Raw genomic sequence first — 16,271 nt, 5'->3', positions numbered from 1 at the left:
AAAGTGAAACGTTACCCACTTAGAAATAGGACTGCGGGTCAAATTCCCAGAAACGGAAGGAGTTTTTAAAAAAACGCCGACGACGTACGACCAGAAGCGGCCGCTGGTTTATTAGTAGGTAAAGATAAAGATAAAGATAAAGAGGTAAAGATAAAGATAGATATAGATATAGATATAAATTACATAGTGTAGAAAAAGAATAAATATAGCACAATTAAGGCAACCTGTCTTGCGCGGCGTTTTATACAGAGAAGAAAGCGTCGCCATGTATATTGTACCAACACAAAAGCAACACCTAGCTAAGTGCAAAGCACAAAAACCAATAGCGAGCACCGCAGCAACCGCAGCAATGGCTCTCGTCGTGCTCGCCGCCGTGTCCTCTGACGTCCTTCCCGTCGCCGACGCCGACGATGGCCTCTTCTCCAGGACGTGCAAGAAGAGCAAGACCCCCGCGATCTGCGTGGCCATGCTGAGAGCCGACCGAAGGACCGACGGCGCCATGAACCTGTACGGCCTCGCCAGCAACGCGCTGCTGATCGCAATCGACACTGTCTACAACAACACTAGGGTAATCGTCGACTTGTTCAAGGGCAAAGAGGGCACACCGGAGGGGGGAGCGCTGGATGTTTGCAACCAGGCCTATCTCGAAGCCGACAACGACCTTGAGCTCCAAGCGCGCGTTGCCCTCGACTTTTTGGACTATGCCGGCGCGTCGAATGTCATCTTGCTCGCGAAGGACGCCGGTGATATGTGTGAGGACGCGTTCAAGGCGATCAACAAGAAGTCCCCCCTGACCGACATGGATCGCCAGATGACGGAGCGCTGTGGTGTCACGGCCGACCTCATGGATCTGCTTGCCTCCAAGCGATCGGAATAATTCTCGGCTTGTTTTTCTATGCATGTTGCTGTCAATAAATAATCGGTTGTGTCTGGACATGCTATGGTGATAATGCAGTTTAAGAGTTACATAATTTTTCATCCCCTGCTTCTCTACAGCGAAACATCTCTTCCCTCAAGTTCCTTTTTCCTTTTTTTGCGAGAATATCTACTCCTGTCCTGGACTATGAGCAAGTGGCTAAGGTTAGCCTGCATGATAAGGCAGCCAAGCGCCCACAGGACAGACAACACAGTTAACCGCAGTAGTAGCTAGCAGCACACATCACAGCAACGACGGCTATCTCATTTCTGACCCCACGTCCCTCTCGGCGTCCACTCCCGGCCCGAAAAAAAAAACAGATTTCGGCCGAATTTCGGCCATCTCGGCCTGAGGCGAAATCTATCTTTGGCCGAAATAGATCAAACTTGGCAAATTTTGGTCAAATTCCGGCCGAAATTTTTGAAAATGGCCGAAATTCGGCCATCTCGGCCAGGGGCGAAAAAGTTCTCAAACCAAAAACCAAAACGCTGCTCCCGGGCACCACTCGACAGATAAATTTGGTGTATTTAGGGCATTCCTAACCGATCTCTTAAAAATAATGGAGTATCTGGTGGAGTAACTAAGTTTTGGCCGGACCTAGCCGATCCCCTATATATAACGGAGCAAATTTCTGTTTTTTTCTTCTAAACTTTGCAATTCTACTATAAATTGCAACTACACATTTGCACACTTGTGGAAACTAAACATGAATTTGAATGTTCAAGAAAATCACGAATGGTCGTTGGATCGTTGAGTGGCCTTTGTACTAACACTTCCACCCCGCAAGACAATTCTTCCATGTCCAGTGCATATAGTCAAGTGATTCAAGCATCCCCGGCCATCCTCTTGCTTCACCCTTAGTCATCAGTCTTTAGGTGTCTTCCCCGGTTGGTGCTCTTAAGTACTCCAGGTCAAAGACAACGATCACTGCTTTAGTGAACCTTCCAACAATCTCCAAAATTGTGTCTTCACCAATGCGGACATAGTCATCGATTGCATCGGCCGAATACCCATACACCAAGACTTGAACAACTGCAATGCACTTCATCAGAGGACTTGCGCTTATCTCTCCACATGCATTTCTCCGAAGTTTGAACCAGTCATCATATCTCTCAATGGCTTTTGCGATGGTTAGAAAAAGACTTGTGTGCATCCAAAAGTGCCGGCGGAAGTACTTTTCCGGATAGGTTGGCTTTGGGTCAAAGTAGTCTATCGTGATATTTGCATGACCCTCCACTCTATCACAGTTAATGTGTACGCGGCCAAACTGTGATCCTCTCCTCGTCCACGGAACATCGTCATTGAAAATTATACCTAAAACGGTTTCAAAGTCATCGTCGTCTTCTTCCTCTTTCGATGACGATGAGTCCTCCAACGCCATTTCCCTCAACCCCTTCATCAACAATTCAAATGGCTAGGTTCAATCCAAACAGCCAGTTCACAAATAAACAATAAAAAAACTCACCTAAGCAATTCGAGGAAAACTTGCAGTGCGGTGGTGGTGCACCGGCCAGCCGGTGTCTTTTTGACCAAATAGGCCGGCGGTGACGAGAGGGAATGCCCTGCAGCGGTGGGCACTCAAGGTGAGATGCGGCGACCGACAGAAAAAGAAGAAGCAACGAAGCAATTCGAGGAATCAACAATGGAGACAACAGCGGCATTTTGAACTTGATTCCAGCGATGGCGATGGGGCCGAACGGGCTCGACATCGTACAGAAGGGCGGCGGGGGCAGGGGAGGCAATGAGGTAGCGGCTGTGGCGGCGGACGATCGGTGGGAGTCGCACCATCAAATTTGCAGAGGCGGGAGGCGACGCGAGGGAGAGGCACATCTTTTTTTTTACAGAAAGACTGTAAGGGAGGCCCCTACAGTATAATTGGTGCAACATACCCAAATTGCAGGTAGCCTTGAACTTGGGTGGGTGGGAAGGCATCAGCCCCTTTCCATCACTAGGCTACGCCTTAGTCTGCGAGAGGCACGGCTTTTACTCAGCCACCACACGGTGGAGTAAATTTAGGGCGAGAGTTGGGGCCGGAGTAAAAATTATACCCCCTTACGGCGAATAAGGGATCGACTAGGTACTGGTTAATTAGAGAAGTAAAACATATTTTTTTACTCCTCTAATCGGTTACAAGGGATCGATTAAAAATGCTCTAATCTGATTTGCTTGCGCAAAGGCTCACCGCTCAGCGAAGGTGGTAAGCGATCTCATACCAATACGTACAATTAATACTCGTATACACGCAAGTCGTCTTATGGTGATTTCCCCGAATGTGTTGAGCTTGACATATCACTCCCACGTGAAGGGATTAGCTTTTTCTTAATTACAATACTTCAATGAAAGACAATTTATTCACAATTTTTTTGTAAATGATAGCCACATGTTTTTGTAAATGAACGACAAGGTTATGCTGCGCACACACGTGGATACCGCAACTGGAAGCAAGCGAGATCGATGTCTTAAGATTTTGCACAAAGGACCCCAAAAGAAAAATAATTTAAATTCGACCTTTTGAGATCTCATGGCTTGCCAAACTGCCTCCCACCATCGGACTCGGCCCCAACATGATGCAGCCGGCAAAGAAGGGAAACCACCACCACACCGAAATCTGGAAAAGGAAACTTTGCAGTCAATGCTACTTTTCGAGCCTGTGAACCGTCCCACATGTTTTATCTAACAAGGTTACAATGAACATAAATGCCAAACTGCCTCCCACCATCGGACTCGGCCGCCAACATGATGCAACCGGCGAAGAAGGGAAACCACCACCACACCCAAATCTGGAAGAGGAAACTTCGCAGTCAATGCTACTTTTCGAGCCTATGAACCGTCCCACATGTTTTATCTAACAAGGTTACAATGAACAGAAATGTGGACACCGCAAAAGGGCAGATAGAGAGATTTGCATCTTGAAGTTTTTCACAAAGGACCTCCGAATATGAAAAATTACAATTCGACCTTTGGAGGCCCATGTGACTTGCCAAACAATTGCCCACCATCGGACTCTGTTGTTGTTGTGACCCCACTGGAGAAGGAAGCAACCAATGAGGGGGATTTGCGTATGCTATTTTGGGTTTAACCTTGCATGTAAGCTACCACAGTGAAACAAAGTGTGTAGTATGTTGTTGCCGCTAGGGATAAAAAGATGGTTGCAAAGTTGTCTTTTGAATGCAGGGTGAATAAAATACATCATCTACTTCATGTCATCATAGTTAATGCAAGACTTTGTTTTTACTTAATACTTTAAGATGAATGTTAAATAGCGGTCTTGGGTGAAGTATTAACTATAGATGCAGTTGGACAGTCTACAGATATTGGGACGTGATGCTCATATGTTAATTTTGCCATGGATAGTCATACTCATAAATACTGTAATTTAGTCGTTGTTTAGTTATAATTTGTTTACGACACCGTGCTTTATTTTGGAGGGAGACCACTAGTGAACCTATGGACCCCAGTCCACTTTCTTCCCATAAAACATTCAATCTCAATCAACACTTTTAGTTTCTAGTTTCGACATTCTGTTCAACATTCCATTAATTTCAAGCATTTTTCTGGTTTCATTGCATTTAATCCTTTTGTAACTAGTAATCTAGTCAGATTGACAGCCTCACTAGTCCCCTTGAGGGCACACGGGAGTTTTTTCTTTGTGTATGCATGTGCTAATCATTGGCGGTGGTCACTTGAGGGAAATTGTTGTTTGCTACAAAACTTCGCACTTAGAGGCCCAACACCTTTCTAGTTGAGAGGAAGCAGTTACACTCGTGAGGGAGCACATTAGTGGTTGCCGTCGAAATAGCCATGTCCTTTAGATTTTCCTCGTGATCGAGAACTTGTTGTCAGGCCTCGTCAACCCTTGAGCTCTTCCAGTCAGCCGGTTCTTGTCTCTGGCCAGTTTTATTGCTGACTAAAGGATGTTCTCCCAAGCATGATCACGGCGCGGGCCGCCAAACTCTTCGTCTAGCATTTTTGTAGATCGTGATCGCCGAACTTCCTTGGCGATCGAGGGAGATCGAGGAGAGGGATGGCATAGACATAGGGGGCCGTTGGCGCGGGAGAAGGGAAGACGGCCTGGTTCCCTTCCTTTGTCGCCCTCTGTCATTATCTCGGAACGGATAAGGAAATATCAATAGATGCAGAACCTTCTGTCTGCATATTTTGGTGGCCCTCAAGCAGTAAAAACAAGAAAAAAATTATGAAAACTAGGCGCTTTAGTATCTTTACATATATGTTTCGTGTTCGGCCGGGCATAAAATGGTTGGACTCAAGGGGTTCAGTTGGAGCCTTGCTGATGGCCTAACTAACGTGTAACTATGATTGAGGATTCAAAACCTACAAACCAAATGACCTGCATAGGAAAAAAATCTTGTGGAACCAAATATAACCTTACAAAATACTACTCCCTCCAATCGAAATTAATTGACTCATACTTAGTACAACTTTAGTACAAAGTTGTACTAAGTGTGCCTCAATTAATATGGATCGAAGGGAGTAAGATTTTTTTAATCAAAGGAGCATAAAGATCCAAATGTATTCAGACTATAAATTTGATCGACCATTCATTCAAACAAAAACCCACCATATGGATCCCGAAAACAACTACATTTATTCTTTGGATTAGCTACATTATTATAGTTATTATTGGTTTGGTACGAAATGAATCTTCCTTCTCAGAATAATTATGGAACTCATTAGATGTATACAATGAGAGTACAATTATTTTTTGATTCGCTAAATATTTTGTACATCTATCACTATGCGAGTATGCGGCAACTAGTACTCATCAGATCCTTCATTTATTTATTTGATTTGCTATTATACTCATGTAGTAAAAGGAATAAATATGGCATAATTAAGGCATATTTTTCGAGGGTGGCGTCCACATATGAGAAGAGTCACCTTGATGCACCGACACAACAACACCTTGCATGGTGCAAAGTGCAAAAACAATGGCGAGCACCACAACATCCACAATTGTGGAAGTTATCTCATCTTCTTCATATCCGCCAAATCGTTCTTCCCTCTGATTTACTTTGTGTGGGGGAATATATTTGGTCTCTGAACAATTATTCAAGTTTGGGTTTGTCCCCCTCACCTTTGAAACAATATATGCTTGACCCTTGGCTTTCAAAATCGGATAAATGCTGTCCCACAACCCTACCCGGAGTGGTTATTGTGGCTTAATATTGGTTGCATATATCTCTCAATATGCATTTATTTGCTGATTTGCTATTCCACTGCTGGTCATTTATAACTATATGATTTGCAAAAAATAATGGCAGTACATTCACTATTTATTTGTTGTAAGAGCACATTTTTTTTCAATTTATTGATGGCTATATTCATTTGATTTGCTGTTACATTTGATGCAACAAAAGAAATAGATATACCATCATTAAGGCGCATCATATCATAAAGATTTTCCCTTGTGCATATCTTACATATATAAGAAAGAGTTGAGTGTACTGCACCAACAGAACAACGCCTAGCTAGTTGCAAACTAAAAACCACAATGGTGAGCGCAGCAACATCCATAGCTATTGTTCTTATTGTGATCGCCGGCGTGTCCTCGGGCCTCCCTGCCACCTATGGTGACACCAACATGGCCGCCCGGATGTGCCTGAAGACCACGAACCCCATGCTGTGCATGGTCGTTCTGAAGGTCAACCCAAAGAGCGCCTATGCCTCCACGAAGCAGGACGTCGGCAGCGTCGCGCTGCAGATCGCGAGTGACACTGCTGAGTATAACCTTGGGGTCATCAACAACCTAAACAAGGGAAGCCTAGGCACGCCCGAGGGAGGCGCGCTGGCGCAATGCCTTTGGGCCTATCAAGACGCCGACAACAACCTCAAACACAACGCCCGAACCGGTTTCGACCGTGGGGACTACGTCGGTGCGATGGCTCTCGTGTCGGGCGCCCAGATCGTCGGGGATATATGCGAGAACGCGTTCAATATGATCGGCAAGAACTCCCCCGTGTCAAAGATAGATCGCCAGATGACTGAGCGATGTGGCGTCGCGGCGGAAGTCATTGGCCTGCTTACCCACAAGTGATCGATCCTATATAAATCTTGGCTCATATGTGTGTGCTCCCTTCAATAATTAATTAGTTGTTCATGTAGCAACATGTTTTGTCGTTGATGAAATTGTGAATTATCGAGCTTAACAACACACAAAACACAAACTTGCCAAGTAGACAACTAGTGCCTGCAAGCGACCAAGCATGATGCGTGTATCAATGATGACATATGTTCGCTCATCTAGGGCACCGAACCAACAAGGTTTCCTTGACAACAACATGTTTAGATGAGCTATTTCATCTACAACAATTTCAATCTCGTCAATTGAGATCGTAAACTTTTTTTATGGCGGCACACATCAGGTGCTATATTTTAAGTTAGATCTGTTCCGCACAAATTAATTTCTTTGAGAACTGTTTCTGCCGGCTCGTGCAATTTTGTTTTATATCAGAAACGAAAGAATTTGTGTGGCCATTCGGTTCGCTTCCATGGCCATCCACCCACTAGTTGCAGTCACTCAAATCGCATCGCATTGGTTCTATCCAAGTAGTCCTTTTTTTTACATGTACTAGATTGTTTTCTGTGCGTTGCAACGAGATATAAATATTCTAGTACATTAGCCCGTGATTTACCTGCTCATATTAATGTGATTGTGTAAATAAATGTTTACATATCCTTTAATGATTTACCTACCTAAATAAAATTTAGTATTTTGTTTGTAAGACAAAAAAGTAAGTCAATAAAAGGTGGGACAGTTAAGACAGTTAAAAAAACAGGGATAAAAGGGAAAATCAAACGGAGAGAGGGAGGGGAAAAGTAAGTAAGGTTGGACAAAGTGCTCTCCCCGGCAGAAAAAAAACACTACCATTTACTACCCGAGTTTCCGGTTAGTACATGCCTAGCCAATGTCAGTAAATTGTTCTTTTTCAAGGGTTAGGGTTAACCATGTAGAATATTTCAGTCACACACAAAAAAAGGGGCAGGCATACTATTTCAAACCGAGCCGGAAGACTTGGTGTAGTCACAGGGATTAAGAAAAAAAAGCATGAGAAACCTTTGAGGAAAAACCGAGTAGTTGTTCCCCAACCATTCGTGGTATAAGGGTCAATTTTTGGATTCCTTTTCCCCCTCTAGAGGATTGCGTCAAAGGGGAACCCTTGAGCCCATACTTTGCTGTAGATGGCGGTTTAATATCCTTAACAAAGAAGTCCCAAGAGGGATGCTGACACCGATTAAGATTGCTAGAGGCAGTCCTGGCGTCTCAAACCTTCTATTCGCTGATGTTAGTCTCATGTTCTTCCAAGCTTCACTGGTGGAGGCAACAATGATAAAGGAATCATTGGAACGGTTTCAGAGTTGTGCTAGGTAGCTGCTATCTCCCTCTTAAGTGATCCCACCTACTCCCTCCATTCCTAAATAGATGACTCAACTTTGTACTAACTTTAGTGCAAAGTTAGTACAAAGTTGGGTCATCTATTAACAAGTCCGACAACTTCCTTTGAAGTCTGGTGGCTGTATATGGCGCCGCTCAAGAGGAGTTTAAGTCTGCATTTCTAAAAGAACTTGTTAACACCTGTCGAGACAATCCCCACCCCATGTTAATTGGGGGGGGGGGGGATTTTAATATCCTTCGATATCAGCAGGAAAAAAACAATGACCGGTGTGATACTAGGTGGCCTTTCCTCTTTAATGTTGTTAGTGACAGCCTGGACATGAGGGAGATCACGATGTCTGGTCGTCAGTATACCTAAGCCAACAACCGATCAGTACCAATATTTGAAAAACTTGACCGAGTGCTAGTTACCACTGACTGGGAATATAAATATCCCCTAGCATCGGTTCGGACTCTAGAACGTATTGAGGCATTATCGGATCACGCTCCTTTGCTAACCGATTTTGGAGAACCAATCCCAAGTTCTAACCGTCACCAGTTTAAATTTGAACTGGGATGGCTCACTAGAGAGGGATTTCATGACCTTGTTAAGAAAATGTGGGCGCGTCATCCTCGTGGTAACACACCCATTCAACGATGGAACAATCAAATTCGCGCCTTGCGCCGATTCCTTCGTGGATGGGCCAAGCATACTGCTGGCATTTACAGAAAAGAAAAACTGCGACTATCTACCTTAATCGATCCCCTTGATAAAATAGCGGAGGTCTGGCCTCTGTCTGCTGTTGAGATTGAGCAAAAAAGCAATCTAAATGAGCAGATTGCCCGCCTATTACGCGAGGAAGCGATTAAATGGTACCAACATTGCAAGGCGGATTCGCTTGTGCAAGGTGATGATAATACGAAATACTTTCAAATGCTTGCGAATGGCAGACATAGAAAGAAATGCATATTCGCCCTTGACCAGGAGGAAGGCCGAATTGAGGGGGACGCACCACTTAGAACTTTCATTACTAGGTATTACAAGGAGCTTTTTGGACCTTCAGCTGAAACAAATTTTCAGTTGGATGAATCTGTTACTCATGACATCCCTCAAGTTACGGAAGCGGAAAATGAATTCCTAACCTCCCCGTTCTCAGAGGAGGAAATTCGCACCGCGGTGTTTCAAATGGAACACAACAAAGCTCCGGGTCCGTATGACTTTCCCGCAGAGTTCTATCAATGTTTTTGGGACGTGATTAAGGCAGACTTGGTTCCGTTGTTTAACCAACTGCATACTGAAGACCTTGATATTTCTCGTTTAAATTTTGGGAAAATTATCCTATTGCCCAAGATTAAGGAGGCTAATCGTATTCAACAATATCGACCGATTTGCCTTCTGAATATAAGTTTTAAAATCTTTACGAAGGTCGCAACTAATCGGTTGAACGGGGTGGCTAACCATGTCGTAAAGCCCACTCAAACAGCATTTATGCAAGGCCGCAACATATTAGATGGAGTGGTCGTCCTGCACGAAACTGTACACGAGCTTCACCGGAAAAAGTTGAATGTCATTCTTAAAATAGATTTTGAAAAAGCCTACGATAAAGTTAAGTGGCCCTTTCTGTTGCAAACTTTGCGCATGAAGGAGTTTTCACCAAAATGGTGTCGTTAGGTAGAGAGCTTTATTTCTGGAGGCAGTGTGGCCATAAAAGTAAATGATGACGTTGGCAACTATTTTCAGACAAGGAAGGGGCTTCGCCAAGGGGACCCCGCCTCTCCTATTTTGTTTAACATTGTGACCGACATACTAGCTACCCTTGTTGAGCGGGCTAAGCTGGACGGTCAAATTAGTGGTGTCATTCCACACTTGGTAGAAGATGGTCTATCTATTCTACAATATGCAGATGACACTATCCTTTTCTTGGATCACGATCTAGACAAGGCTAGAAATCTCAAGTTGCTCCTATGTGCTTTTGAGGAACTTTCTAGTCTCAAAATCAATTTTCATAAAAGCGAACTCTTTTGCTTCGGCGATGCTGCAGAACCAGCACCTGAGTATGCTGAGATTTTTGGATGTCAGCTCAGGCAGTTTCCGATTCGATATCTGGGTATTCCCATACACTATCGGCCTTTAACTATCGTTGAGTGGAAGCATGTGGAAGAGAGACTTGAGAAACGTCTTGCCAGTTGGAAGGCCAAACTCTTGTCTTACGGGGGACGTTTGATCTTGATCAATTCTGTCCTAAGCAACATGGTTCTTTATATGTTGTCATTCTTCCACCTACCGAAAGAGGTTCTCCAGCGACTAGATTACTTTAGATCCAGATTTTTTTGGCAGTGCGATAATGAATCCAATAAATATAGACTGGCTAGGTGGAGCGTATTATGCAGACCTAAAAGTCAAGGGGGGCTGGGAATTCAAGACCTTGAGATAAAAAATATTGCTCTTCTCAGCAAGTGGGTTTGCAAACTACTCTCTGAGAATGGGGTATGGCAAGAGATCATTCGCAATAAGTATGTGGGATCAAATGCCATTTCTCAAGTTCATTGGAAACCCGGGGATTCACACTTTTGGAGTGGCCTGATGAAGGCCAAGGAATTCTTTTTCCAATTTGGGACCTTCTCGGTTAGGGATGGTTCTCAGGTTCGATTCTGGGAAGACACCTGGCTAGGGAATACCACTAATGGTGCAATATCCGAGCTTGTACATGATTGTCAGACATAAATTTGTCACCATCAAACAAGTTTTAGGACAACAAAACCCTGATATTTCTTTCTGTAGGGACCTTCTTGGCCCTCGCCTGGCAGCATGGAATGAATTACTCACTCGTCTGGAGGACATTCAACTGACAGGTGAGCCGGACGTCTTTCAATGGAACTTGCATCAGAATGGCAAATTTTCGGTCAAATCTATGTATGATGCAATGGTTCATTGTGATGTTCCAGTTGATAACAGAAAATTGTGGAAGCTCAAAATTCCTCTAAGAGTGAAGATTTTCCTATGGTTTCTACATAGAGGAGTCATCCTAACTAGAGATAATCTGGCACGACGAAACTGGCATGGTTCTAAGACATGTGTCTTTTGCCAACATGACGAGACTATTAGAGACTTATTCTTTGAGTGCAAATTCGCTCGGGCAGTTTGGGCCATAGTTCAAGTAGCTTCTAATTTATACCCACCACGTAGTGCACGGAATATGTTCGGCAACTGGTTGCGGGGTATTGATAAACAATTTTCTGCACACATTCTCGTGGGAGCGGCGGCCTTATGCTGGGCATTGTGGCTTACCAGGAATGATGTGATCTTTAATAACAAATGTGTCTCATCTCCTATGCAGGTTATTCATGTTTGTACACGATGGCTCCGTACTTGGTCTATCCTGCAGAGGCCGGAGGATAGGGACCTTTTTATGATGGCGTCTACACGGCTGGAGCGTCCGGCCAGGGAGGTTTTCTACCTCCATGGATGGCGGTGTGATCTACGGATAGGATCTACCGCACCTTAGCCTCGACATGATTTATTTGCTTCGATTTGTACCGAATTATTTTTATTCTTAGGGCACTCTAGACTTTTTGGCTGTGTGCATCTAGCTATGCAGAGGCCGGGCTTTCTTTCGATGCGATTGTATCACCTCGATATATCTATTCAATGAAATGTCCTTTATCGGAAAAATTTAGCAAGAAATGCCAGGATAACGTGCAACTGATGATAAGGAAAACCTTGGGTGTGGTGCCTTTTTTATTTTGAGAGAAAATACTTAGGTTTGCTAACTCGGGAAGATGGAATGAGATAGGAGAGATCCCACCCATCATGAAGAGGTTCACCAAAAGGTGCTCAGATTGGTGTGAAAAATCAATGTCCCATGCCGCAGAAGAGGTCCATGTCAAGTCGGTTATCCAAGCTTACCGACTTGACTAATTCTCATCTACTCCCTCCGTTCCTAAATATTTGTCTTTCTAGAGATTTTAACAAGTGACTACATACGAAGCAAAATGAGTGAATCTACACTTTAAAATATGTCTACATACATCCGTATATGGTAGTCATTTGAAATGTCTAGAAAGACAAATATTTAGGAATGGAGGGAGTACATGGGAATTAGCAAATCCGCATAGATATATACTTCATCTCAGTACATCTACTATCTTTGGTTACAACACATTTATTAGTTGATTTGGTAGATTTGGTATCAAGATTTGTCTTTCTTTTTAGAAAGAAAATATATTAATTTGCAAATTCTGAACTCAGTGAAAGTGGCAACTAGATGCGTCTGTGTCCAAATCACACGCAAGAGGGGCTGTCGCGGCTGTCTGCCGAGATATCACCGGAAAGTATATGGGCAGTTCAGCTTTGGTCATTCATGGTATAACGCATGTGGCGACTCTTGAGGCGATAGCTTGCCGAGAAGGACTTTATTTGGCTGAGGATCTATTGATCCAAAATGTGATTATTGCTTCAGACTCCGAACAAGTTATCAACGGCATTCAGAGAAACAGTAGTGGTGTTTATGGAGCTATCATTAGTGAAATTAGACATATAGCTTCTTTTTTCAATTGTAATTTCAAGTTTGAAGGTAGAGCATCTAACAATGATGCTGATAGGTTAGCCATGTTTTCACATTCTCTGGATCCGGGACGATACACATGGTTGATCGAACCCCATGATCCTATTTGTATCCCACAACATGTGGAATTCGATCAATAAAGCTTGGTTTAACCCCTAAAAAATACTCCCTCCGTTTTAAAATAGATGACCCAACTTTGTACTAACTTTCCAAAAATACTCCCTCGACTAAGGAGCCCCCTTACTTCACAAAGTAGGACATGCCCCCGGGGATACTCATCATTATTATGAATAGGTTACTCTATCCAATTCCCCGGAATCATTCACTATCATAGTCAGTCTCACCTTCGCTTAGTTGAGGGATACTAACATCACCATCTGCACTGAGGAATACCTGAGATTTCTCAGGGTTCACGTGCATGCCCCCGCCACCACGTTCGATCACGGAAATAAATCCACTTAGATTTACGTGCCTTAAGATGTCCAGAATTTGAGGACGGTCAAGATGATATGAATCATAGCGTGTTGAAGCTAGAAGGACATTGGTGTCCCATCTTGTATAAAGAACACCTTCATACCGGCTCAGGACCTCCCTATCGAATTGATGTTGAAAAAAGAGATGTAGGAGCACGTCTCTCAATTCACCTATCAATGGTATACAATTCGAATGAGGAATTTGGAGGTTAGTGGCAGCATTATATATCGGGAGAGATAGAAATTCCTTTAAGATGTGGGAAATCACACCCAGATTGTGTAGACACTTTAAGGTATTCCATAGACGTTCCGTAGAAACATACTGGATACTATGACTCAAATCCACACAGACTATTTTCTCTACACCACTTTGACCATCCCAGAACCTTTGGTGGTAATCCAACATTTCATTATAATAAAATAATCTAGACGGAAGATTGTTTCTTATCACTAGAAACTCCCGCATTAAGATATTAGCTAACGCTTTAAAAAGTAGTACATCTATTGGAAGAGATGGCGCAGCCATACAAGGCCAATCACCAGCATTGATGAGTGGGCGCCTGGCACAACAATAGCCAAGCTCATCTTGCCTTTCCAGAGTGAAATGTTCCTGCAAAGTCATACCACCCCTACCATATTTATAGGTTTTGTATACCAATTTGGGATGAAATGAAGAATAACCTTCGTGTATATGCGACACCATGGTATCGATTTCTTCGGGTAAGACGCCCCGCTCTCTCCACATATCATTCGAATTATAGAGTCTCCTGAGCTCATTAATCAATTGAAGTTTCCAAAAACTACCATGAAATCTCGGCGAAAAGTGACGTTGTGATTACTTCTAGATCCAATGAAAACTTTCGAGATAATACAAAAAGTGGTCATCATTTCTTCCTCTTGGTAAGTTGGCTGGTTTCTTCCCATTCTTTCTTCTTTCCACTAATCTAATGGTTTCATTCTCCCATCGAGAGGTTATGATACTAGCAAGAGTCCTATTCTTCTCCTCTCGATCCTACCTTGGGTTATGTTTGACAGGGATGGTCAGTGAACTTCTATTGGTTTCAAAGGAGGATAGAGATCCATTGGGGAAGGCTCGAAAGGTTATTCGATATCAAAGGTTGACCCTCGACGCGCCGCAGCCACTATTTTTACTCCTTTTATGCAATTATGAACGAAACTTTCTCGATTCCAATGCAACTTATCCTTTTGGAGTTGACGTAACAAACTACGCGAGCCTCCCGATGAAGCCAACAGAAATCCTATCCGAATACTAAAAATAAAAGGCAATTTCATTATGGTGGTATACCAGCCGCCAGTTCTGGAACTTCCAGTTTCAATCGGAGCATATAGATCCGTAAATGGATTTGTATGTATAGCCACTTCAGTCGTGCTCCTCGTTTCTTGAATGGAAAAAAAGTATCTTCTTTCTGGGAACATGCTAAACCAGAAATTCTTATGTTCGTGATTCTTCATCCACCGATGCAGAAAATCTTCCAGTTTTCCATTCTCATATGAGGCAGGAAAGTTTATGGGCAACAGGTCGACACGAAGTGATTCATCATGTTCAAACATGAACCTTTCGCTCGTTGGGGACGGTTTATAAATCATCAAATTCCCACAAATGGAATGAGAAGTGGGTCCATGTAAATGATCGAGACCTCGCAAACAACAACGTTCCTTCCCCATATGGAGTTCGGGACCCAAGGGCAATCGTTGAGTGAACTGTATCTTATTCGTATTAGTTGACCTAAGCCGCACCATTATTGCAGGGATGGGGCTCGGCCTCCGAACCGTACGTGGGACGAGTTTCTGCCTCATACATCTCGGGCCGAAGACCGGGGAAGTTGAGGAGAGATGGGGAGACCCAACTGCTGCCGGTCGGGACGGACAGGAAAGGGGGCGGGGATAAGCTTGTGAAGAAGCAAGCTTATTGCCCCACCCCCCAAAAACAAACCGACCCAGCAAGAAAACGTATGCGCTTTAGCAACAAAGCGCTCATCCCTTGCTTGCTGCTTCGCGTTCTTTCTATTCCATCCCAGTCCATTCCGGGATAGGCGGCTAATAGAATCTAATATGTGCAGTAGTCGTCGTCTGACCAATCGGCTCGGACACCAGACCACTTGTGCCCGCCCATTCTGTCTCGCCCTAAATGGAATGGCTCTCTTAGTTACGCTGTGCCCCGACCCGAGTCCCCACGTCCGCTTTTATCCGCCCGCAACCCGGCCAACACAACATTAGGGCCGTCCCCCCCATTCTATGCTGACCCAGGCCGGGGCTCGCTTTTTGGGAAGCCCGTTCCCACCGCGCTCACGGCCCGGCTGGCCTGCCAGCGGTAGTGGGAATTCTCCCGTTCCCTGGTCAAAAAGGGTTGGTTGGATGCGGGATCTACTCCACAAGGAGCGGTACGGACGTAGATGATATCATCACGACCTCTCTTTGCGTACTGCTAGGGATGCTTAACGCCACTTCGCCAACTGGCATTACCTGCGCTTTCGTGTCTCTCAGTGTGGTCAGCACTGGGTGTTTTCGAGCAGCGAGGCTTACACCCATTCGCATTAATTCATCCAAAGTTCCTTACCCTTATGCACGAATTTTGGAATAAGCCATCTTCCTATCAAGGTTAAGGAGTCAACTGAGCATCTCAGCGGCGGGATTGAATACCCGGATCGAATCAGAGTTCACGCCGCCCGCCCTGAACAAATAGAATAGGAGGCGTGGGCCACAGGTCGCACATAAGCCATCGGGTCGCACGACAGAAGAACACCCAACATAAAGATGCACACTCCTCCATGTGAAATAGAAAGATTCATCTTCACTTTTTTGTAGTAGTCGTGACCAACAGCCATCAGCAGTCGGCTCGTTGGTAAGGCGAGAGCTTCAAGCCCGCTTTCTGGTGGCACACCCCCCAAACAAGCACCACTCGA

The 16,271-nt window shown here is 44.2% G+C and overlaps 2 protein-coding genes and 1 pseudogene across 2 annotated transcripts; 2 read left to right on the top strand and 1 right to left on the bottom strand.

Moving 5' to 3' along the window:
* Window positions 1-265: 265 nt before the first annotated feature.
* LOC119274178 lies at window positions 266-877 on the top strand. Its single transcript, XM_037554850.1, has one exon. It carries the CDS (start codon window positions 266-268, stop codon window positions 875-877), a length of 612 nt encoding a protein of 203 aa, XP_037410747.1.
* Window positions 878-6,404: 5,527 nt separating this feature from the next.
* LOC119280410 lies at window positions 6,405-7,063 on the top strand. The gene has a single exon (XM_037561267.1). It carries the CDS (start codon window positions 6,429-6,431, stop codon window positions 6,969-6,971), a length of 543 nt encoding a protein of 180 aa, XP_037417164.1. The 5' UTR covers window positions 6,405-6,428; the 3' UTR covers window positions 6,972-7,063.
* A 7,106-nt stretch (window positions 7,064-14,169) lies between these two features.
* LOC119274177 overlaps window positions 14,170-16,271 on the bottom strand; it is a 2,958-nt pseudogene continuing 856 nt past the window's right edge.

Source organism: Triticum dicoccoides, chromosome 3B (assembly GCF_002162155.2).
Source record: "Triticum dicoccoides isolate Atlit2015 ecotype Zavitan chromosome 3B, WEW_v2.0, whole genome shotgun sequence".
In the NCBI taxonomy this organism is placed as follows: Eukaryota; Viridiplantae; Streptophyta; class Magnoliopsida; order Poales; family Poaceae; genus Triticum; species Triticum dicoccoides.
The sequence above is the reverse complement of the archived record's forward strand: the minus strand, read 5'-3'. Positions and strand labels throughout refer to the sequence as shown.